At 39.1% G+C, this 24,922-nt stretch overlaps 1 protein-coding gene across 1 annotated transcript in view; it reads left to right on the forward strand.

The window, feature by feature from the left end:
- Positions 1-2,190: 2,190 nt before the first annotated feature.
- Positions 2,191-24,922, forward strand: part of LOC111603498 (opioid-binding protein/cell adhesion molecule homolog) — a 64,425-nt gene continuing 41,693 nt past the window's right edge. Inside the window, exons 1-2 of the mRNA XM_023321104.2 lie at positions 2,191-2,284; positions 18,298-18,802. Of these exons, the coding sequence (XP_023176872.1) occupies positions 18,646-18,802 (157 nt within the window). The 5' untranslated portion in view covers positions 2,191-2,284; positions 18,298-18,645. The remainder of the gene's footprint in view (positions 2,285-18,297; positions 18,803-24,922) is intronic.

Below are 24,922 nucleotides of genomic sequence, written 5' to 3' on the forward strand. Positions count from 1 at the left end.
ACATGAAAACTCTTTAAACTGCACAACAAAGATTTCAACACTTGAATCAACTGAGCTCATTCTGACAGCTTTTTATGGCATTAAACTGAAAGTTTATCAAATGTTAATTAAAACTTCATAATATTACATAATTTAAGCATTTTCCACAAGTCCCTGCATTACACTCTGCTACAAGATGTAACTTTGTCAAAGCAAACTTTTGTTGAACTGATAGTTAAAGCAATTTGCTTAAGAGAAGAGTAGCAACTGGAGAAAAGGAGATAAAAGATATATCTAAAGTGAACAGTTAACTTCTAGGTCAAGGTGCTCTTCCAGAAACCCTAAAATACGGGATAAATCTAGGCTTAGACAAAGTCCATTGACCTTAGCTGAACGTTACCAAGCCAAAGTTTTTCTCAAGCTCTCGATTAGAGCTGAACTGTGACCTTTTTCATATATGATATGGCATAGAGAAAGTCTCTTGATTCAATTGAGTGTTTTTCTTAAAGTAGCACAAGTTTAAATCAAAATTAAGTAAAGAATTATATTTGTACTATTAATAAAGTTAATTTTATGGGATAGTAAATGGCATGACATTATTGTTTAAGTATGCTTTAGTTAAGTTTGGTTAAAAAATCAATTAGAATGGCCAACTCAAAGCTGTGAGCCTCTAAAAGGACAGACTTTACTCAATTTATATGAAATATCAGTTCAATCAAAAAACTCTGAGCTCAACCTTAATCAATCTATCTACAAATATAACTAACTTTATGACTATTGTAGCATACATATAGGGCTTTCCGATTTGCCACGATAATTTTTTGAGTAATTCAAATGAAGCTTACGATTCTCATGAATTTTCTTTATGATTCTACCCTGTTTTTATTCAATCTATGCCATTAAATATTGCTAAGTTAGTCAACAACTAGGCAGGAGGCTAGATTCATGTATTAAAGGTCAAAGAACAGCTTTGAGTCCTTTTTAGCACGGGAAACGCTCTCCAAGGCAGCAGAAAGTTTGAAAAATGTTGAAATTAATTTCCATGACAGCTTGGCCCAGGTTGTAAACATATATTCCTTATAATTTCGTTACGTATTTTGGCTATTTTTGAAGCTTTTGCATAGCCAGCAAAAATTCGTGTTCCGTTTCTTAATTCACGACCTATGGACGCTGCAGCAGAATAAAGCGCAGATTGTGAACGTTTCGCTTTTGTTACTGCAACAACAACAACAACAGCAGCAGCAACGGCAATGGCAAAGGCAACAAAATGCTGACAAACCGTACGCTGTCTTCGTGGCAACAGTTGCCTTATCAGGTTGACCCGCGGCAGGGCGCGTGGGCTGAGGTTAGCGCGAATCTGTTTGGTTTTAATTACACGCAAGTCTGATCCACAGCGCCTGCTGTACTTTGATACTTCGCCACCTGAAACATGTTGGAGCTGGCGTTGCTGCTGCTGCCAACATGTTGCAAGCGAACATGTTGTAAGCGACGCTACCCCTTCAAACGCAAGTGTGTTCGAAGTGGTTGTCGTCTGACTGGGGAAATGTAAGACAAGCAAAGCAGCCAAGTCCTGCTGCTTGAACTGAATATTTAGACCACATAATATTTGCTATATTTGTGCTTAAAATACTATATAATTAGGATGTAATACACAAGTTATGACAAATATTTCATTTCCATTTAGATAACCTAGCTGCGATCGCTGTATGTAAGCCAGGCATCGCCCCTTAGGGCAAATTTCATACTGCTTGAATTCGCCGCATACTTAATTTGCCTCGAAACGAACCTTGGCCGCATGTCAGTTGAGAGCGCATCCAACACGTCGCCTTGTCGCTCAGTGACGAAGCCCATATTGGCATGACCGACGACAACGCTTCGGCAACACACGAAGCTTTGCCGAAAGGCGACCCGAACAAATAACGGTAATCGGCAGCACGCGCTCAACACTAAAGTGTTTAGTAGAAAGTGAACTCTTACACAAGGCGGACACAGTGAAACGTGGCGCGCGCGTATTCATGTATTAACGGTGCATGCTTAAAAGCAAGCTACAGTTAAAGATACCGTTACTCTAGCACGCTTTTATGCGTGCGATTGTGTGTGTGTGCTGTGTCTGTGCTTACAGCTGCTAAGATGTTGAGCGGAATAAGCCAAGTACTATGGACATAATAGAACAGCTTTTGCAAGTTAAGGAATAACTGTTAACTGATAACTGATAACTGATAACTGAAAACTGATAACTGAGAACTGAAAGTGTATAGAAAGTGCAAGTGTATATCGAAATTCCGAGTACCACCTATAAGAAAAGGTAATAAATATTTATATGACAGTGCAAACACTCATAATATATATATATGTATATATTCCTCGACTATTGAAAATCCTCTCGATTTTTGGCATGCCTCTTGACACTGAATATCACATTAAGGAATATAAACGTGTACGTGCTAAAGAGACAAAGCCAGCCAACCAGCCAGTCAGCCAACCAGCTAGGCAGCCAGGTCGTCTGTCCCTCTGTCCCGCTGTCTGTCTGACAGCCTACCAGTGTTTACATTTTATATTTTATGAGATAATATCCCCCAACACCATAAACACAAAAAGGCTGCAAAGGCAGCAATGTGCATTCCTTGGCCACATTTACTGTTGCCAAATAAATACAGCAACAATAACTGTGGCAATAAAAAGACGCGAACGTCTTTTGCAAAGAGGCTCAGACGCCAGCCACAAACTTGGCCAACAGACGTTGTAACAAAACCAATTTTCATTGTTTTGCGTTGGCTTAAGGCGGCGAATTGTGTTTCTTGAACGAGAATTTCCATTCAAGACGCAAAAATTGTTGTGCAAATGCCAAAACAGGAAAACCGAAAAAAAGAAGGCCAAAAGGGAAGCTAAACTGTGCGAAGTGCGAATAAACACATGCGTCGACGTGTGAAAAAGAAAATCAAGTAAGACTGACGTCTTGAGTCGGGTGTGAATGACTCCGAGTTACCCTCTAAACGAACACCAAGACAGAGCGTGGTCTAGTCGGAAGTGAACGACTTGGCAATACCCTTAACGCACAATTTTCTATAGAACTTTTATATGGCTAGGTGTGCATCTTAGATCCATACCTTAAATTTACTTATCGTCAGAGTTTCACATCTTTATAGATTATCTATTCAAATTTCATTTAGATTTTTATTTTTCTAGAAATCTTTAAATTTATGTTGACTTCCTATTTTAAGAAAGAATAGAGTTAAATATGGGTTATTCGTGCTTTGCCTATACTTTCAGAACACAAATGTATTACATTTTATTATCTTTAAGTCTAATAAGCTTTAAGGTGCCCTCAAAAGCGAAAATCTGATAACGATTTTAATCGATATTTTATTAATAAAAAAAGGTATCGATGAATTGAAATATTGTCTAAATATGACCTAGCTGAAAAATATAAAGTTCCTAGCTCCTAAAGGCTCCCAGATCCAAGTGTTCATAAAGCAACACAGACGGACAGCTGTAGGAACTGACTGACGGATGGACAGAGGCACTTTGACCCCAATCAAGCAAGCATCTATAGGTTCGGTCTAAGCTGCTTTGGCCTACATTCACATTCCTTCGCCACAAACATTATACCCTTTGCAATGAGGGTTAAGGGTATAAAAAGGGCAGCGAGCAATATGCGACTTTGTCTCCACTTGGATATTGCATGTACTGCGACGACTTTTATTCAATTCTGAGATGGCGATGGAGACCTCAGGCAAAGGATGTTTGGTTGGAAAAATGTCTAAGGAAATATTTTTGGTTGCTGACTCTAATAACGCCACCACACAGAGAAAGAAAGACAGAGCGAGATAGGCACACTCAGGACAGAGACAATTGCCAGAGATACATAGATATTTCCATTATGTTCTGTGTGGAATTTCGGGTATTCGAGCAAAATGCTTTGAGGAAGCGCACAAAATAATCCTTAATTATTATGAGAAGCAGCAAAAATTCCGCAATGCATTGCATAAATAAGTCGCTGCCAGCTGTTGGCATTAGCATTAATTTGAGCACCCGATTAGGCGACTCAATTTCGTTTTAGGAGCCTAAACCACATTAACGGACTATCGGGGGGTAGGGAGTCATGTTACAGCTAGCTGTCTGCTTAATGCAATTGATTTGTGTTGACACGTTTTTATTGTTTTACTGTTGGCTAGGACTCGACTCGACTCGACTCGACTGTCTCATGCCCAGTTTTAATTCCATTAGCCCAATCTTATGTATGGCATAGAGCAGCCTCAATCGCCTTTGTTTCGCACAACTCCAGAGGGCGGAGATGCTACACTGCCACACAGAAATTGATTGATAATCAATTGAGAGGATTTTCTTATGCCTATAACAGACGCCAGCTTCTTCTTTGCTCTGGCAATAGACCCAGTTATGCTCGCCCAAGAGAGAGGCAAAAAGAGAGTCTATTGGCTTTTGTGTACTGACTGACCTAAAGAGACTTGGGAAACTAGAGATTCCGATGTGGTGCTAGAGCTTCTATATGGTCTGATGTGGAGCTACAGCTATAAGAACTGTACCTCCTACATTCATATCTCTTAGGAAACTAACAAACCGGACAGACTCTATTTTCCACAGTCTTGCAGCTGTTGATTTCTCACTTAGTCTGCTTTCCAGTTCGACGAGTATGGGGCAGTCGGTTGCGCTCGTCTGAACTGTTCTTACTTCAACTGCCTGCGGTTTGGACTTGCTGCTAACATGATACGCTTTAATCTGGCCAAGGCAGCAAAAAAGAAAAAAGTAGAGAGAGAAAGCATATTGCAATGGTGCGTATGGGTTGGTCATGCCACAAGTTGTTTTCTGTTCTGGTTGTTGGTTCTTGGGGCTTGGGCTTCGGGCTTCGGGCTGGGGCTGGGAGTGGGTCTGGGTCTGGGTCTGGGATGTTCCTTCCTGTTGCTCTGCCAGTTTTCTTTCGTGCCGCATTAAGTGCTTTAAGTAATTTATAAACGCCTTTTGCAAGGCACAACACAAAGGCAATAACAACTATATTGGATTGGTTTTTTGTTCTCTCGCCTTTTACTTTTTTCTGTTCGCCTTTTTTCATCGCCTGCTTAAGCTGCCCTTTACTATCTGCCTTGTAATTGTTGTGGCTTTGTTGTTGGCCGTCAAGAGTTTTATTTGTATATGTGTTAATCTAATGCGATTAGTCAGTTAACTAGCAGCATATGTTCAACCACTAAACATCTACAATTTCGGAAGTAGCACAAATAATTTTGTACACGATTCGGATTCGATGTGTGGAGGGCTGGGGCCACTTTAATTTCACAGCCTATTGTGGGATCGACTGTGAGCTCATCTTTAATTTAATTGTAGTGTTGCTTGTTCACTGAGCATGCAGCCAAAACTGATTGACAGTGGGAAGCTGACTCCATTTGCCTGTGTTGCTCTGTCTCTGCTTGGCTTGTCTGTCCTTGCGTCTGCATCAATCTCTGGAACTATGAGAGACATAGACTTGCAATTTAAAATTCTTAATCTTGTTTACCTTAACGTTGCAAAAGCTTAACATTTTTAAATATTAGCTCACTCTCATTCTCTAATATCGATAAATATCGATACATTAAGTTGGTTTTATAGGCATAACTTAAAGAGCATCAAAGTTAGAGATATCAATTTTGGTATGCCGCTTTTCCTAACGAATACACGGATTGTATCTGTTTCAGAATTTAGATACGTCATAGTCAACTTCCAAAATTTGCCAAAAATAAATATATTACAATTAATAGATTCTTGATATTTGACATGAGCAAACATTTTATTGACATCTTCATGTGCTGAAAATTTCATTAAGATCTGACAGGCAGAAGCTGAGTTCAATCGGACTATTGCTCATGATGGGGAGCTACGAGCGCAGCTGCTGTTAGCAATGCACTTGCTCATGCTGTGTGTGCATGTAAGCAAGAAGAAGCCTTTAGCATATCTCCCATATCACACTGAATTGTGTTAGACGTAATATAAATAGTCAGACTTGGTTTTCGGTTTCACTACAACTCAGGCTGTAGTTGCAATAACATTTTTAATTAAATTTCATGCCGACTTTTGAATGTCTTCGAAATGCTTGTGTGCACGGCCATGATGGGCATTTATCTCCTAGAAGTAGATACACGGAGTGCAGGAAGGAACGAAGAAAGGAAGTTAGGCAAATGTCTGCTGCCAGTGGCAGAAGCAATGCCTTGGCTACACGGCCACACAGCCACACAGCTACACAGCTACAGAGTTGCCTGTCATTATTTGTAATATTTGTTAAAGCTGAGCAGAATATTTAGAGGCTGTGCCCAAACAGAGTAAGAGAGGAAAAGAATAATTTGCCTACAAAGCAGAAATGTTTGGCAACTGAGAATGGCATTTGCTGCCTAGCAGTAGGTCGGCAGCTGTTGGCTTATTTCTGCTGCTGCTTCTATTTCTGCTTCTGCTACTGCTGCTTCTTATATTTTTGGTAATGTTTAAGAAGGTAACAGCAGCTGGAGCGTTTTCATTTTGAACTTCTTGCCCGAGACAAAACAAGTTATTTACTTGCAAATTGTTGGCTATGAACGTTTATAGCCTGTTGCCTAATTTGCTGGCTTATAAAAGTGGATATGGCCGGACTTTAAGAACTGGCTCAGGCCTCGACTTTCACACGCACACACTTCTAGCCAATTTTTCAGCATTTTTTCTTCGCTGTGCTTTCACTAATTTTGCGTCTTTTGGCTGCTGACAGCTTCGAGGCTAAGAATTTTCCATGTTGGGAAACTTTGCGCTGCCAACAAATCTTTGTCGGGGCAGGTTTTATTTACAAAAACCAGCTGACGGATTGGCAGACAACTTTTCTATTCCTCCAGCTCCTCCTACACACACGCACACATAGATACACACACATATATATATTTATATATATATGTAAATCTTTTTATTATAGAAATGTGTTTTGCACTTTCTTTTGTTGCATACTTTTTGGGTCCATTGAAAAGGCAACTTTAATTTATGAAATTTATGTTTTATTCCCGCTTTTGTTGCGCAACTCTATTGTTGCAGGAAATCGTCTCGAAATAGTTGTGTTTGCATTTAGATTATTTTCCCAGCACATTTCTATAGCCCAGAAGTAAGCCTCAACGAATGCTATTTAACCTTTTTTTCCGAATTGCCGTTATTGTGAAACTGAAAAGGTTTGCAAGGCACCAACCAAAACATAAACACAAATGCGCACCTTCATTTCCTTTTAGAGTTTTCTTTCAGCTCAAATATATAAAATTTTGCTAAGATTTTGGTGAGCTTAACAAGTTTTTGGCTTCTCTGAAAAGCAGTTAACACAACAGTTTTTTTCTCAAGTGCAAATTACTTTAATGTTCACTCAGTGATTTCAAGCTGAACATTTAAACAGAACTCTTTGAAAATAATAAAGTTTAGCAAAGTATTTAACGTCTATAGCCCGAAGTCATTGAAAATGTGTCAATAGGACTTAAGAATTTAGCGGAATTGAGGTAGTTGGAGACTTGGTTTAATTCACAGAAATCATTGACTTTTAAACAGCTTCTATGTATTCCATATTTTGTGCCTGTCGAGCTATTCTGCTATCTTTTCCCACCTCTAAAAACTATCAATTATATTTATCAACATTTCAGTTCTTTAAGCATATCTAGAACAACCAGAGTCAACTATATGGCTATATAAACTCTATTAAAATATACACACACTTGTAGTAGTAATTGAAATAGGCTCATCTAAACAAATTATGAAAAAACAATTGAGAGTGTTCCAGTCGGGAGTGCCTGACTTGGAAATGCCCGAACGCTGCGCTGATACACAGATAGACACACGCATACACACATGAGCACGCGAACAGAAGGGGAGACGAGCATGGCTAGAACGACTCTGCTTGTTGTCCTGATCAAGAATATATATACTTTATGGGGTCTGCTGTGCTTTCTTCTGCCTATTCCCATTTTTAATGAGCTCAGAGCTCAGAACTCTCAACAATAGAAGATCTATTCATGTGCTGCAAACAATAAAATCCAAAGATATTCAATGAATTCATCGAGTATGGAAAGAAGGCACAAATAGTTGTTCCCTATTCAGACATGTAGGCACATAGCACATAGGCTTAAGTATGTGTAATCGTAAGCTGGTCTAGGATATATCCTAGTGCAAATAGCAAACAATGCAAAACACAGAAATTGTGAAAGAATAAACCCAATCTCAGCCGGAAAATTGAGGGCAGCTTAAGCTGCAGACGCAAATCAAAAATAATTTAGTAAAATTGAATGAAATTGCCGATAAAAGAGTGAGCGAGGGCGGAGAGAGGGAGTTTATATATGTAATAAATATTCTTATTATTATCTCTGCCTTGGCAGCCATGAGCTGAGCTAGAGCTGCGTCGTGAGCTGCTTCGTGTGCATTGAGTTGAAATCAAATTAAACTCAACTTAAATTCGAGGCGTGCTAGAAAATTTGTATACAGCGCGTCTTATTTATGGGCTTCGTGTGCGTGTCCCTGTCGCAGCCCTAGTCTGAGGCTCTCGACTAAAGGTAACTCTGTGCCGTAATTATTAATATGCAAAATTGGGGTTTCACGATTCGTTAATTAAGTTTCTGTTGCTTTAAGAGTGTTCATTAGTTTAGTGAAGTGCGAGTAAGTCAGCCCGAGTTGAATCTCGTAGGACAATTTGCCAAGATACTAACAAGAAGTCTGTGGGGCACAAACTTCTAATTTCATTAGACCTATCTGCCTCGGTCTCCCCCTCTCTTCCTTCTCTCTCTATCTATTTGGCAACGTAACGAAAATCAGCCATCGATGTCGAAACTTTCAACTTGTGGCCATTAGCTGTGCCGGAAGGGCCACACATACAATTTATTTTATCGATGCGGCAATAAAACAAATGGCGCACATACTTCTGCCCGGCTCAAGCGTTCAATATATAGAGTACAAAGAGTCGACAGAACTCGGCCAGCCTTTCGCTTTGGCACAAAATCAAAAGCAATAGAAGCATTAAGATTTACTGATATAATTTGTACGCACTCAAGCGTCATTAAGGCGGCTAACAGAGTACACAAAGACAACTTGAACAAGTGAGAGTGTGCCGGGCTAAATAGGTGTAAGCGACTGGGAGTTACCCTGTAATGTATAGCTATTATAGATAGATATATATAGATATATATAGACATAGATAACTGAGCTATATGTCATATATAGAGCCTAAGTCATGGAGTGTTTGATATACGCTCAAATAGCAAACGCTTGATATCGATTCTTATCGATTTCGTTGTTTGATATCGATAAGTAACAGCAAACTTGAGTTACCTGCACTATTTCTAGTCGAGATTGAAGGCTGTTTACGTAAAGATGAACAGACATATAAATGGAAGATCTTATGGATGCCGCAACGACTGTTCCTCCACGTCTCCAATAGCCTGTTACAAGTTCAACTACAAAACCAATAAGCACTCTACTTGCATAAGCATATAAAAAGTGAGCTGAAATGAATATTAGTAAAAGTTTGCCCACATAGCGGCGCAAATAGCACAATGTATTCGATGGAAAAAAGAAACTTATAATTGAATATTAAGACACTTTGGCGTTTAATGCGGTAATTATAGTTAATAGCAGCAAGGAAGTCAACGCTGTTTGAGGAGAGGAAAAAGAAAACCCAGCGACAAGCAACATGGCCGCCAAACAGCGAAGGCAAGTCTTTGGCATGGCCAAGAGCTATCCATGCATTGTGAGCGGCACAAGGGTCCTACGACGTGTCTGGTGCCTGACCCCAGCGGGCAAAGCATTTAGCTAACGCCTAAGTAGCAAAGCAAGCAACAGCTTTTGTGCCACACACACACACACACACACACACCCATGCTCATGGAGGGAAAGTTTATGAAAACTACTACAACAAAAGCGAGAAAAGAGAACAGGAAAAGCGTTTAACAAGTGCTGCTGACAACCAGTACAAAGTCTTGCAGAAAGTTTCCATGCTCCGAAGCAAGTGAATTCATCACGTGGCATGTGAGCTGCGAGTTGCGAGTTGCGAGTTGTTTGCCTAAGCAAGATAGCCGCAAGGCTACTGCTGAGTGAGTCCTTAACATACGCCCCATTCAGAGCAACTGCGATTGAAATTTCAATTAATTAACTCGCAGCAAGTGAATAAATACATAAGAGGCGCATTACACTAGCTGCTTTCTTAAATATATTTCCACTCTATCCGAAGAGAGAGAGAGAGAGAGTATACCCTCATCTGGAAGATCTAGTAATTACTGATTTGCAACGTGGTCAATAAGCGTTGGAAGAGTCGCGATATATTATATGTATAACAAAAGTAAAAAATTAAAAGAGCTGAAATGAGGATTGTTCGACTAGCAGATACCCTGAATTTGCTACTATTCAGGGTATCTCCTAGTAGCAAAGAGTTTATGTACAACAAAAGTAAACAAATCAAACGGCTTTTTTCGGGACTGCCCGACTATGAGCTACCCTGAATCTTGCGCAGAGCTGCTAAGCACAAGCACGCTTTCTGCCTATGAATGGGCTGCTGCTGCTTTTCTTCCAGATGAAATTTATTCATCATATTTTATGATCAGAATGAATAAGCATTCATATCACAAATCGAAATTAAATAGCAAATACTCAAGTTATATTTAGGCAAAATTTAAGATTGTTTATTTTCGGCAACGAGTTCCATCTTTGGCCATCTCAGTAATAAAATTCTTGAATACTTATCCATAGTTGTTATTTCTACTAATCGAGAAGTAGAAATGATGCAAAAATCAATTTGAAATACCAAATTGAAGCTCAGGTTTATTTCAGCGAAATAGATTTCCAAATGAAGAAATTTTTTCCAATTTTAATCAAGAAAAATTTACTAAAGCTGAAGTATCTAAACCTGCCTGAAAAAATAAAATGAAAAAGAAAAAGTACTAGAATTAAAGTTGCTTGAAGCCAAGCAATTTAAGCTTGAATTTTATGTTGAATCTCATTAAAATTGTCATGGAAATGATATGCACTGAGAGCATGTCAAGTTGAAGTCTTTCAGAGTTTTAAAGGAAGAAAAGTGAAAATGTTATTCCTTTCTTTTCTCTTCACTTTCCCTCACTCTAACTCTCTCTCCCTCTCTCTCTCTCTCTCCGCCGAATATTGATATGTAAAGCCAATCTGACAAGCTGATCTACAAGTTGTTCGTCAAGCTAAACAGTTTCTTTGCCAAACACAATTTGTCAAGTGTCACTGTATGTCGTGCACTTTGAGCTCGAGCTGTCGCTGTGGCTGTAGCCGTAGCTGTAAACAAAAGGTGAACATTGTCTAACTGTCTGGGCGTGACACTTGCCTATCCTATACCAGTCCGCTCGCTCGCTCAATTTGCGTCGTCAGGTGTGACAGGTGCGCGGTTATTGTGCAGGCAATGTAAATTACAGTCCTCAGGGCATTTCTTGCTATTGGCTATTCGGTAAGGAATCGTTGAAGAACTTCTTCACACACTACTCGAGGACAAGGCCTGTCTGTCTGTCTGTCTGTCTGTCACTGAAAATTAATGAGTTGAATGGAATAATTACACTGTCTAGCCCAACCTGACTTTTCCTATCTGACTCCATTTGATGGGGCTTCAAATGTGGCTCAGCCAGTCAACAGTTCTGGCCAAGTTCAAGGCCTTTGATAAACAATTAATTAAATTAGCTCTTAGTATTTATATCCTGCAGCCATTGAATATGGAAATCCTTAATTCTTTCATTCAATTGAAACGGGCAGAAAGAGGCGTGAAGGTTTTATTGAGCCTAAGTCTGTCTGTCTGGACTGAGTTCTGTTCCATCAAAGTTGAATGAAGACTTACTTAAGCTCAAGTTTAAATTTCTTTTAAATGTCTTCTAATAAAATCTAGAATCAGAAATCAGTTTATTGCGACTACGCTTCACTTTTCTCATAGCTTTGTCCACTTCCTCAACATCTGAAAGACAAAAGGCACTTCGGGTATCTTTTAGTCAGTCATTGCCGTTACAGAGCACCGTTATTTGCTTGTGTTTATCCAACTTATTTAAGCAAAAAGCTTTTATATTTTGTTTTATACTTCCATACCCGAGGGCAGTTGACATCGAAAACGAGATTTTATCTCTAGATTTGCTTAAACTCATTCATTCAATTATAAATTTTATTTTTGTTTATTATGCATCTCTAATCTTTTCTTTACTTTACGCTACATTTAAGTTGCAATTGTTTTCAATTGCTTAATTAGTCTCAAATAACGAATATTCGTTTTCATTGAAAGCCTTTGAAGCTTCCTAAACAAAGCACTTTTATGCCCTGGCATAAATTTAATATAATTGCTGTTTTTTCTAGATTTTTGGTTTTTGTTTGATTTATGGATTTTGCAATTTTTTGTTGCATTCGTTGTTTTATTACAAATGTCGTTCAATAACAGTTTTTTTCTCGATTGCGGAGCTCAGCAGGTTGTCAAATAACGAATTGGTCAAACGTCCAAAGCAATTTAGAAAATAAATTTGAACAAAGTTTCATTTTTATTTAAATACTATTTGATCTGTTACGTGCATATATATATATATATATATATATATATATATATATATATATATATATATATATATGTATATATTTCTATATATATATATAAAATTTGGCAAATTTAAAAGCTGACAAAGTTTCACTATCAAAAAAGGTTTTCTGAAATGCTGCACCCGATTCTGAGCTGACAATAGTCCTTTAATGAGACATACTTATCTAAGAGTTAAAAAACATAGTACTTTGAGTTCATTGTGAGCATTTGCAACATCAAAGTCAAATCGTTTGTTCACTTTACTGAACACCTGTGCTAACTCCTGCCATTTACTGCCTCAACTTGTCCTCCGTCAGATGACAATATCACGCTGAAATTTGAAAGGAAGTTTGAAGAGCAAAGTTAGTTCTTTCAGATTAGGTTTTCTATGGCAAAACATATTTGTTTGTTATACATTTTTGCATTTGTAGACAAACATATTTAGCCATTAGAGTTTCTCTGACTGCTGACGTCTGGACGTTTCATAGTAGAGCTGCTCTGTTTGTAGATTCAACTTCAGCATGGAGTAGAGTTTATATCTTGCTTACCTTCATCAGGGCGCCATTCGTTGAAGTTCCGAAGGCATTTAAATCCATTCTGATTAATCTCAAGAGGAAATCTTTCAAGCATCTTCAATGGCGACAAATTGATCTAAGCTTACACACCCAAACTGAATGAACATATCGCAAAACCAATATACTCTTTTCACTTCTTAAGCGAGCATGTAAATCCATGCAAAGTTTCTTTCTCTGCTGCTGGGCCTGTGATGTGAAAAGTCATGTGAAAACTTTTCATGTGAAATTTTAACAAAAAATCTGTCTTATTCAAGTCCTCAGCCCAATACCCATCATATGTTGACTGTAATGAGGTATACCTAAAAGCTTTTGCAAGCTGCAAATTGCATGAGCATAAAAGATAATTGATTTGGTCGTAAAAGATAGAGCAAAGATCTCAAATTACCTCGATTATAGTGCGCTCTATAAATGAATTTGGTTGGGTCAAAGGCTTGGCCAAGTTATTATATTATATGTCAGGAATGGCTCCATGGCTGCAGCTTTGAGAAAGTCATTCACTTTAAAGAAATCTTTAATAAGTGTGCAGCACATCGCATAGCTCAGCAAATTTCATGACAAGCACTGAGTGTGTGTCGCTTGGCTACAAAACTTTACAGACTTAGTACTCAGAGCTGAAGTATGTGAAAGGCATCTCCCGCCCTCGCCCTCTAGGCCAGCTCGATGGCATCTCTCTATGGCATATGGCGACAGCAGCAGATAACCTTTTGAGCCAGCCAAATACTTGAAAAACTGTTGCACTGCAACTTGTGCACATTCGTTTGGAAAATTTTAATAATCTTCTATCAGTTCTTCATATTAAAAAGTTCTTAGACTCGCATATCTACGAGGCCTATCAAAGCCGCACGCATTGTCGCTGAACTTTGAACTTTTAACCTCAGCGGCGAGAGTTGAACACCATTAGAAATCGTCTCGATATCACATGCTCTGCCTGGTGTCCTTCACTCGCCAGGAGCTGCTAATGCATTCATAGGCTGCTGCACAGCTCAGTGAAGCTGCGTCAACGTGATTGCAGCAGAGCATGAAATGAGCTCTGCTTTGCTTATTTATTGTCTTCAGACTGAGGCAACAAGGCTCTGCTAATTACGCCCGTTCATGAAGTGAAAAGGAGTATATTGGATTTGGTTAGCCTGCGACTTTGATGTGAGTTTGGCTGCAGACTTGAAGCTTGAAACTTGTGATGTCAAGTGAAGCCGTGTCGGTTAAGCTTGTGGCAAATTGGGAGTTACTAAAACAAGATACGACATGGTAGATGAAGAGTTGACATTTTGATGGATATACTCGAGTATATATATATGTGTGTAGGCAAGCGAGGGACTTGGAGGTCCTGTCTACTCAAGTAGTCATACCTCTTGCATGCGCATGCAAGCAGCGCGTAGATAGGGACTAGACTACCTTTCGCTTAAGAAAATGCTCAGTTTATATAAAGCGACATCTATTGGGGGATTCTAAAATTGTGAAAAAAATATATACTTCAGACTTTAACAGAACTTGAAAGTCAAGCAACTGAGCTGCTGTTTAAGCTTCTACACAGAACGAAGTCAGACAACTCAGTTGAGCTCGTCTATAAATTGAAGCAATATTATACACAAATGACCCTTTTTAAGGGCGTGGCATATCTTTAATTAAGCTATGCAGTTTTTGTGGCACGAGCGAGTATCGAGCAGTCGATAATCCAGCAGACTAAAAAAGACAGATTAAAACTCAACTGCTTAAATCGAATCTGAGCCAAGCTCCACTAGCGCAGCGCTGTTCCAATTTGCTCAGTGACTTTTTTCGAGTTTTGTGTGTGTTGCGCAGGCGGCGAGGGGTCTGAACTTGTTTGCCATTTGTTTGTCTAGTTTACAATGCAATTAACCCATTTTAAAGTTTCGGCTGTCGGCCACAGCAAACTGACTGACAAAAGACTTGGCTTTTCCCTTCCGTCTGTTTCTGTTTCGCCTTTATCCACGTCCCACTGGGGCCCATCCTGTGTCAGCGTCTGCTGGCAGAAAATCAGTTTAACCAGCAAAAACTGATTGCGCAGGCAACTTGTAGCTCGCAATTATACCGCAAAGTGCAATTTATAGGGCCAAAAGGACCAAACGGAACTTGGCCAAAAGCGAAAGTCACCAAAAAGTTAAGGTTAGATAGCAAATGACTTGAACGAAAATTCCAAAACCAACTGCAATCGCACGTAAAATGTTAATGAGAAACACTTAAAGATGATGCGACCAGCAGTAGGAATATTCATCTCAGCAGCAGCGTCCGAGGAGACAAATGCTCTACCAAAGCATTTCAACTAAATTTGTTAAGGCAGAAATCAAAGTCAAGATCTTTGCTGGAGCAATAAGTCCAGCGACTGCCCTGTGAGACGGTGTCATAAATTAAAGCTAAACCAAAATTACGCGCACACAGCATGCGGCCTATGATGTGCAGTATATAACAGGCAGGCCCTGTAGGGAGTGCTCGACTAGGAGATACCTGTAAGCCAGCACAGAGCTGTACCTTTAAGCTTAAGATACTGTCAGTATGCATGCGGACACAATAACATGCCCACAAGCAGCACTAGCTGTTTGGTCTTCATACAGGCATCCTCTGTAAGAAATGAACTGATTGAACTCGGGTTCTAGATGTGCGAACCTAATGAAATTTTGAGGGTATAAAAAGGATTTAAAAGTGTCGATATATACAAAATTTTAAGACTCTATCAGCTATTTTTTTCGAATTCTGAGGAAATTAGCAAAATTATTAAGACTCAGCAAATGTTATAAGTCTGACATTTCTCTAAGCGCATCTATATACCAAATTTTGTACATCTATCATTAACATTTTTCAAGTTATGTATAAAAGCCTGCTGGAAATATCGATATTTATCGATATAATCAATGTGGCATGAGGTATCGAAAGAAAGTCTACGATATTTACAGCGTATAGTATACAGGATTAAATATATCAACGCTGAAGTCTTTAGCTTTTATATTTCTTGAGATATATGCATTCGCACAAACTCAAGAATATCTAAACTTGGATTCAGCTGTTGATTCTAATCAAGTCCATGTATGCATTTTGGCATCAGCCGCACCCCTTTCTGCTGCCTGCTACATACACTCTCACAAAACCAATATACCCTATTCAATTTCATGCTTAAAGCTGTACAGGGTATATAAATCTGTAGGCCATGCAACCATAAAACTGATAACCTTGGCCAACAGCAACATAGAGTAATGTTGAACCGTCTAAGATGACAATGGCCAATGGACAATGGAGGCTGGCTATTTGTAGAGTCTCCCGCTGCGTTGCCTCCTTATATGGCAGACAGGACGATTTTGTTTATGACTCTTTAGCACCACGTGATAAAAGCTTTTTCGGCCTGCAGAAGACCAAAGGCCGGCATATATAAAAGCTTCTAACTTCCTGCTGACCTCCGTTCCTATAAAATACCTTACATCATTTTGAGTAATTACATGGCTAGCACAGACACACACAGATATATACATATATATACATACATCTGTCTGTGTGTGTGTGGCAGCACCTCGCTTCGGAGCTGTGCAGCGTACGAAATAGATACAAATATTTTATTGCTCCTCGAGGACATGAAGCGACGGGAGAGAACCTTGCGCCGCCTCGGGCTATCCATGGCAATAATGAATACGATAGATAATTATATACATGACGTCCTCTTAAACACAAGCGCAGTGACTTTAATGGGTTTGCCAACTGCACGGGGCCCGGCCGCTTCATAGACTGTAGACGGTTCGGTTCCTTCAGTTATATCGACTCGGCTCGGCACGGACTAATCTAAATTTATAACTTTATTTTTTATGAGCAGTCGCGTCTTGCCCGCAGCTCCCAACTTCAAGCCACCCAAAAAAAAAAAAAAAAACAAGTAGCGACTTTTACAGCTTTAAAGCAATTGCAATACCCTGTACTCATAGGAAGTGGGATAAACGGGTTATACTGCGATGAGTCATCGGCGTTTTGGTATGAACTTTACAATCTCGAGGACTACAAAAGCTAGAGACTTGAAGCATTGCATCTCTTAGCTGTAGTAGTTTCTTCATTTAGAACCTAAAGCTCGTACCAAAATTTAATCCATCCATTTCTCATAGTTTGAGCCTGTGGGAAGAGCAAGTGCAGTCAGCGTTGTCACGCTCACAGCTGGACTGTTCGGTCAGGGTATGTGCTAGTCGGGCACAAGAGCAGTCTGAAGCTTTTTTGCCGTTTATGGTTTTGCGAGTCACTGTGTTTTTTTTTGCCCTGCTCGAAAGTGATAATGAAATAATTTGAACTTTTTTGTTTGCTTATTTTTCTTGGGTTCTTGGGCTGTGGGTAAGCCCACAGCCAAGGGTCACACATGCAGTGGCCAGCGTTTGTCCCTGCTGCTTGCCCATTACAAAAGGCAAACTCATTAAATTATGTAAAACTTTGTCTTTAAATATGACAGCAGAGCAGAGTAGACCATGGCAGACCCAGGCAAGGGCTTGTGTGCATATATGAGTATGTCCTTAAGAGCAATTCGTTATTTGACTATGAACTTTACAGTTAAAGTTTCGTTTACTTTGCTCCTCATCTCCGTCGGGCGTTTACTTCCCCCTAAACATGCGCTGCACTTGCTTCTTAAGCTCTCTTTCAGTTTGCACTCTGGGGATTATTAAAAAACAAGGCTTGTCTGCGTAAATAAGCTTGTTTGATAAAAGTGATGACATTTTTGGAGTGTCAATAAAAATACTTTAAAATTAATATATTGATATTTAAAGCTACCTTCAAAAATATCTATGAATATTTATGAAAATCTCTGATAATTTTAAATATTTGTCTAATTTTTTTTAAACTATTTTAAGGTGTTCTTTTTACTGAGAGCTGAATGTATCGGACAAGAGTGGAAATATTTCTAAATATTTTAAAAATATTTTTAAAGAAAAACATACGAAAATATTTATAGATCTCTCAAAATAATTCCAAAATATTTTGAGGTTTTATAAAAATAAGCTTTTGAGTAATTTACAAATATTTTTAGATATTGTAAATATTCTTTTAAATATCCTAAACATTTTTCAATATTCTGAAAATGTTGTTATATGTTATTGAATATTTCTGCATATTTTAAAAATTGTTTTGAATATTTCCCAAATTATTTTTGATATTTTTAAACAATTTTTTATTATATATATATGTGCAAGTTTAAAAAGCTTAAATTAAATTAATAAAATATATTTTTTTCTCATCTATTTTTAGATAATTGCGAGACGTTTTAAACATTGTGTGGAACCCTCGAAGAGAAAAACGAAAGTGATGTTATATGTACTTGAGAGTTACAAGTGAATATAAAAGAACATTTGAGCAGAAAGAAATAAATTTAATTAAAATTTGAGTGCTAAAATAAAGTAAGGACTTAAAAAACAAAAACAAAGGACAGAAGACAGAAGACGGCGCTCGAGTATTTCATAAACCATATCAATTACAGTTGACACAGCTCGAGACCACTTCAAGCAATTACAAGCAAAGGCTGCGACTGCGTCTGCTTCTGCGTCTGCTTCTGCGTCTGCGTGTGCGTATGCGTTTAGCACTGGCAAACGCGAAACAATGAGAATCATTTTACGTAGCATACGTCGCGGGAATTTAGCGACTTCCTCGACGAGCCAACGCCCCCGCAAAATGAATTGTTCCATTTTGATTGTAATTAGCCTGGGCTGGTTGCTACACGCGCATTGCTATGCCGATGCTGCCATTTCGAATCGAGGTAAGTAGACACAAACGCGCCATCTCCCTTCCACACTCTTTCGCGCTACCTCTCCCTCTCGCCCCAGCCTTGGCTTGCCTGAACAAAAGCTGCTTCATGCCACTAAAAGCATGAGTGCCCGCTGGCATTTTAGGTGAAGTTAGGGAGCTGGAAGTGATGCCAGCTCTGTGCCGCAGCTTATGCATTTAACGTGTACAACTTTATATATGATATATATATATATACATTTTTTTCATACTTGTGTCTGTACAACTCTTCACTCCCACTAGCTAATATACCCTGTAAACTAGCAATGAAAACAAAATTGAGTAAAGTTGTTTAAATTAATGCAACATCTATGGCATCTTCCAGTGTAGCTTCCTTATAAATTGACTCTATAATAATATAATATAATATTTGTTTATCCTAAATTTTTAAACTTCAAATTCATTGAAAATTGACTAAGTGCCCAAAGGTTTCAGCCATCAATTTCATATTAACTTTTAAATTTTAAATTTTAACTTTTTCTACTTTAATTCAAGTCTGGAATTTTCTCTTCTGCTTGCTTTTCAAAGACATTTTATGTTTGATATTTTTATAATTCTAATTTCTATACTTTAATTTCCTTTATTGAAATTTCAAATTTCCTGCCTGAACATGAAATATACAATTTATCTGCTCTTAAAACATATATAAGTATCTTACAGCTTTATCTAAATAATCGAATATCTTCATATTTTATTTCTAATAGTAAAGCTGAAGGAAGAAGTTGTATAACCTATATATAAAAATCTATATAATTGCTTCTATGTAAATAGGTAATACCCGGCATGCCAGGTATCTCCCAGTCCATCATTCCCATTGGGAAATTTGCAATTTGTGCTTCTTTTTCCCCTGCCAGAAGCACTTTCAACCGACGTTAGTTGCATTTATGTTTTTGCATAATAGAAAATACGCGAGCACGCATTTCGCAGAGCTATCGCGAGCATATTTAAATGCTAACTAAATCCGTGTGGCGAGGCCCTTGAGCACGTTGCCCTAATCGCTCTGAACCGAACCGCAATGCTTGAGCTGAGTAACCATGAAAAAACATTAAAAGTTCGCTTAAGTACACAGAACGCAAAGCTCTGACCGACACAAAAAATGCTGAAGAAATGCTAGAAAAATTTAAGAATCTCAGACAAAACGTAACAAATGTTTCAACAAATTTGCCTGCCTGCCAGCCAGCTGCGAACCGGAACAGCTGCCAAAATGCGATGAACTTTCAATTTGAAAGTTTATAACAGGAGCCGAACCTGTGGCCCAGCAGCCGGAACCGGGCAGCCAGTCGCAAATTGCAAATTCTTGAAACTATGCCGAGAGAAATGCTGGTTACATTGCGCAAATAGTTTGGCTTATCTTGGCCGCAAGTTTATCTTGGGCGACGACTTTGCTTTGCTTCTATTAGGCAATGAAAAACACAAAATAAATTGAAAGTTCAGGTGTGTGCGACTTTAAGCATTAAATCTGGACAGCCCACCTGGCTAGGTAGCTGGCGGGCTGGCTGGCTGGCTGGCTGGCTGGGCTATAAAAACAAATTCACATGCCAGGGCCATATTTTTTGCCTTAGCAACTTCTACAAAAGCCGAGCAACCAATCGATAAATTTAAGAGCCCAACATTTGTCTCCATTATCGCAGAAATCCAAGGCAAACGCGCGTAAAACAAAACAACTGAAGGCCATTGCAGACGGGCCTAACTGATTGCATAATACTCGCTGGCAAACATAGCAGGTGAATCTATAAGAGCTGCAGTTGCGTAGCCACGCCCACAGCAGATGTGTATCTACAACATTTGCTACATCTATAGAGCAACAAGCAACTTATATATAACAAGTTATTATCTGAAGAGTCAGACACTTCTCAGAAACTGGAGCTGCCCCTAAGGAACCTTTATATATAAACTTTTGAGCTGTCATTTACTTTTCAGAATATATATTTTGAAATTCCAAATCTCTAACTTGCACAGCGCTTAAAAATACTTCTCAGCTGACAAGCTTACAGTAGGCTTAAGCTAAGTCCATCTAAAGACATTTCCAGACCAGTTTATACAGAAAACCCATATACCCATCCCCACTGTATGAGCGAGTATCACACGAAAAAAAAGAGAAATATGTGAAAACTGCGAAGCGCATAAAAGGACCATCGATGCGTGGCGCAGCATGGAATTGCCAACGTTTTTTCGTCAACCTGTAGGCGGGAGGCGTGTCTGTAACAATGGCACTGAAAAGGCGTGTACTCTGCGAAAACAAAAACACACAACAATAATAGACGTGCACACACACACACACCAGCATAGCCGCACACACGGAGAAGTGAACAGCAGCAGTAAAGGTATATCACAGCTGGAAATGTGCCTTTGTCACTGATCATAAATTTGTGAACTAGCTGCGTGAGCGTGAGTGTCATGCCCATTGCGAAAGTTCTCTATTGTTCTTGAGTGCAAAGGACACGGCAATAAAACGTAGCTATTGACAGCAACAAATGTGCAGAGGAGGAGGCAAGGCGACGAGCTTCCGCTGCAAATTGGCGGCATCGCCCTAACGTGGCTTATTGAGCGGCCAAATAGCATTAGCTGAAAAGTCCTTAGCGCTTACAGATTTGTGGCCTGACCCATTTTCCAAGACTTGGATTTGGAGCAAGCACTTAGCACACATCAAGCGACAATAGTTTATACTGTCGCATTATTATCGCAGCACGAATGGAAGACTGCATCACACGTAGACCTGCCCCTGAAGTGCACCAAACAACGCCCCCGCTCCTATGTCTGCCTGCCTATTTGGTAGTTTTGTTTGGCATTTTAAGTGATTTCACTTAAATTTTCATAACAAAACATGAAGAGTGCGTGCTCTGTGGCTCGTGCATGCTGAGCACGATGTACAGCAACACTGGCTGAGATTGGATGAGAGCCGAGGTGAGAGGATGAACCCACATACATGTTCTAGCTGTCATACACACATGTATATATATCTAGCTTAAGTACCCTTTGCCAAATAGTTGTAGCGGGAATGCCGTTTTCCTGCACTTGCCACATAAGCGGCTTTGGCTGATGGATACTTGCACATATCTCGAAAAGTATAAGTGCTAGAGATTTGTAAATTGAGATGTGTATTTTTATGAGATATTCGCACTTGAATATAGAAGCTTTCGTTTTATATCTCATGTCAATTTCATAATATCGATAAATATTTGCTAATTTCAGTAACTTGATAGCTATATAAACTAAAGAGATCACAATGGGTTTTTAAGTTTATTCGATATGTACACTGCTAAGCATTATTTTCAGTTTTGGAAATGTTCCCCATTCCAAGCCAAGTTTTCAAAGAAAAACCTCATTTCATATTATACAGACTTATGCTTTGGTACACACGCACATTTAGCTGTTATATTGAAGCACTGAGTATATCAAAATAATTGCACATCTAGAAGCAGAGTTCAAACAGCCTGCTTCTAATAGTGAAGGGCTGTCTAAAGAACAAGAGCAAGTACAGTTAGTGTCTCACATAGTTATGCCAAGATAGAAATACCAGCTGGGTATTTACTAGTCGTTCACTTCCTCCTAGGAGCACTCTTGTTTGTACAGATTTTTTTACGGATTTCTTGCGCTGCGAAACCGCATTTTATATGTTTTGCTTTTGTAAAATTTTTTTCATAGATTTAGTTTTTTGCCATACGCACGCCCCTGTAACACACATTCCAGGCACACGCTACACACAACACACACCCATACACATTCATGAGAAACATGTTAGCATAGCAACGAGCGCATAGACCATATATATAGAGATTCAGATCCAGCGAACAGGGAACAGGCAAACTGCATGACATGTTGTACGTGTTTATATGCAGTTGCCTTGCCTTCTGTTGCTGTTGCTGTCGCTGTCGCTGTCGCTGCCGACGTCGCCGTCGACGTCGACGCCTGCTTGCCATCTGTTCGCGCGCTCATCCGTCCGAATGCTGGGCTACGCCCCGCTGTGGTTGTAGTATTATATTTGCGAATCCCTTTGGGTATGTTGGCAGCAATAAATTTTCATCAGTCCTACAACTCCTGCTGCTGCTCCTCTTCCCGCTGCTGTTGCCGCTGTTGCTGTTGCAGCTATTTTTCCTACTTCACGCCAACCGCGCCTCCATCACCATTAACTAACAAACAACAACCAACGCCCAGCACTTGGGTTGACTAGGCCGGCTCCAGCGCTGATGCTGCTCTAGCTGCTGCTGGATAACAAATCTCTGGCTCAGCTGGCATGTTTTGTTGCGGCTTTTTACGAATGCGATTTGATTGTTTGTCATATTTTTACGAAATCGTTTCTATTACTGCCCTCGTGCTTTGTTTCACGGATTTGGCTTCTTGTGTCCTGCGCGATAACGAAATAAACCTGATTGATTTCGAATTAATAGTAGGCTTTATCAGTTTCAAACAGTCTCATCTGTGTGTGGGCGTCGTTTCATAGAACTAACTCGATATGTATTCTGCAGAGACAGGGCATTATAGTTATAGGTGAGTCATAAAGAAAGCCATATTAATTGGGTTTTTCTCTGTATTTCTGTGGTGTAGTCCGTGTAGCCGACTACGTCTATATGAAACCTTCTCTATGAATACGTCTATATGAATACGTCTATATCAGTACATCCATCTCGTAGTCCGGCTAATGTGAAAGATTTGCATGTGCAAGCACAGCTCACGTTTGCCCCAAAGTTTCGATAACATTTTAAGTAAAAGTTAAATAATAATAAATATCGATATGAACAATATTGAACACATAAAGTCCGCTTAAAGAGCTGACTGCTAAATGTGCAAAGTACGTCAAATATATGCTATAACGATACCTCAAAGTGTACGTAGATACAGAACCTTCCATCTTTTCTATGCCTTCCTTTAGTTCTCTAAAGTTGGGAAAGATCGAAATTTTTAGTTTGACCCATATCCAAATTGCAACATCTTTTCTCCACTGACATTATCTAAAATGCTTCAAAAATCACCTATTCAAATCAGTTCGGGTATATCCTAGCCAAGCACATCCGCTTACAGCAAATTCGTAGCTTTAAACTGACCTTTTAAGGCATGTCCATGACTCGTTTGCCTTCGATTGAATGAGCTAAACTGTCTCAGGGCCAACCTTCTTGGTAGCAACGCACGCAAAGAGAGAAATGTTTCAGCTTTGTCTGGCTCGTTAGCGCCTCAAAATATGCTACGAAAAAATACGAAATTTGTATAAAATTCAGTTTGAGGCAAAAATCAATGGAAATGGCCGCAAGCACATTGAAAATCTCAGTGATTCCCAGGCATTTAACTTCTTCTTGGTGCCGTTGCAGTCATTATCACGGCAATAATTACCAACAGCTGCACATTTACATTTACATCCTTGAAATGCAAATGGCTGTGTAATGACGACAGTACGAAAACGTTTTTACTGCCTCTCGGCGATAGTCGCAACTGTTGCAGCAACTGTTAAAAGAAAGTAGTTGTTGCCACTTGTCTTGCAGGCGGACTCTGCAGCGAGAGCTAATTAACACGTTCATTGAAAATAATATGCTACAGCGATAGCAATACAATACCTTAAAGCAGGTGAACAGCTTGAGCTGAGCGGCAGCTATCGATAGTCGAGCAGATTGAACTGAAAACCAGCTATAGACAGATAGCTAAACAGCTGGAGCTGACAATTTGAGCAGTTGAAATTGATGAATATGTGGCATGAAATACAAGATGAAAATAGTAAATCAATAAGAAGTTAGAACAGATGTACTTATGTTAAAGTTGACTTAAGGGAGTATAGAGAGTATAGAGAGTATAGAGAGTATAGAGAGTATAGAGAGAATAGAGAGCATAGAGAGTATAGAAAATATAGAGAGCATAGAGAGTATAGAGAGTATAGAGAGTATAGAGAGTATAGAGAGTATAGAAAGTATAGAGAGTATAGAGAGTATAGAGAGTATAGAGAGTATAGAGAGTATAGAGAGTATAGAGAGTATAGAGAGTATAGAGAGTATAGAGAGTATAGAAAGTATAGATAGTATAGAAGGTAAAGATTGTTTAGAGGGTATAGATAGTATAGGAGGTACAGAGAGTATGTAAAGGGTATGTATATTTAATGGTTATACGTACA

Source organism: Drosophila hydei, unplaced genomic scaffold (assembly GCF_003285905.1).
Source record: "Drosophila hydei strain 15085-1641.00,03,60 unplaced genomic scaffold, DhydRS2 tig00008144-arrow-arrow-pilon, whole genome shotgun sequence".
NCBI lineage: Eukaryota > Metazoa > Arthropoda > Insecta > Diptera > Drosophilidae > Drosophila > Drosophila hydei.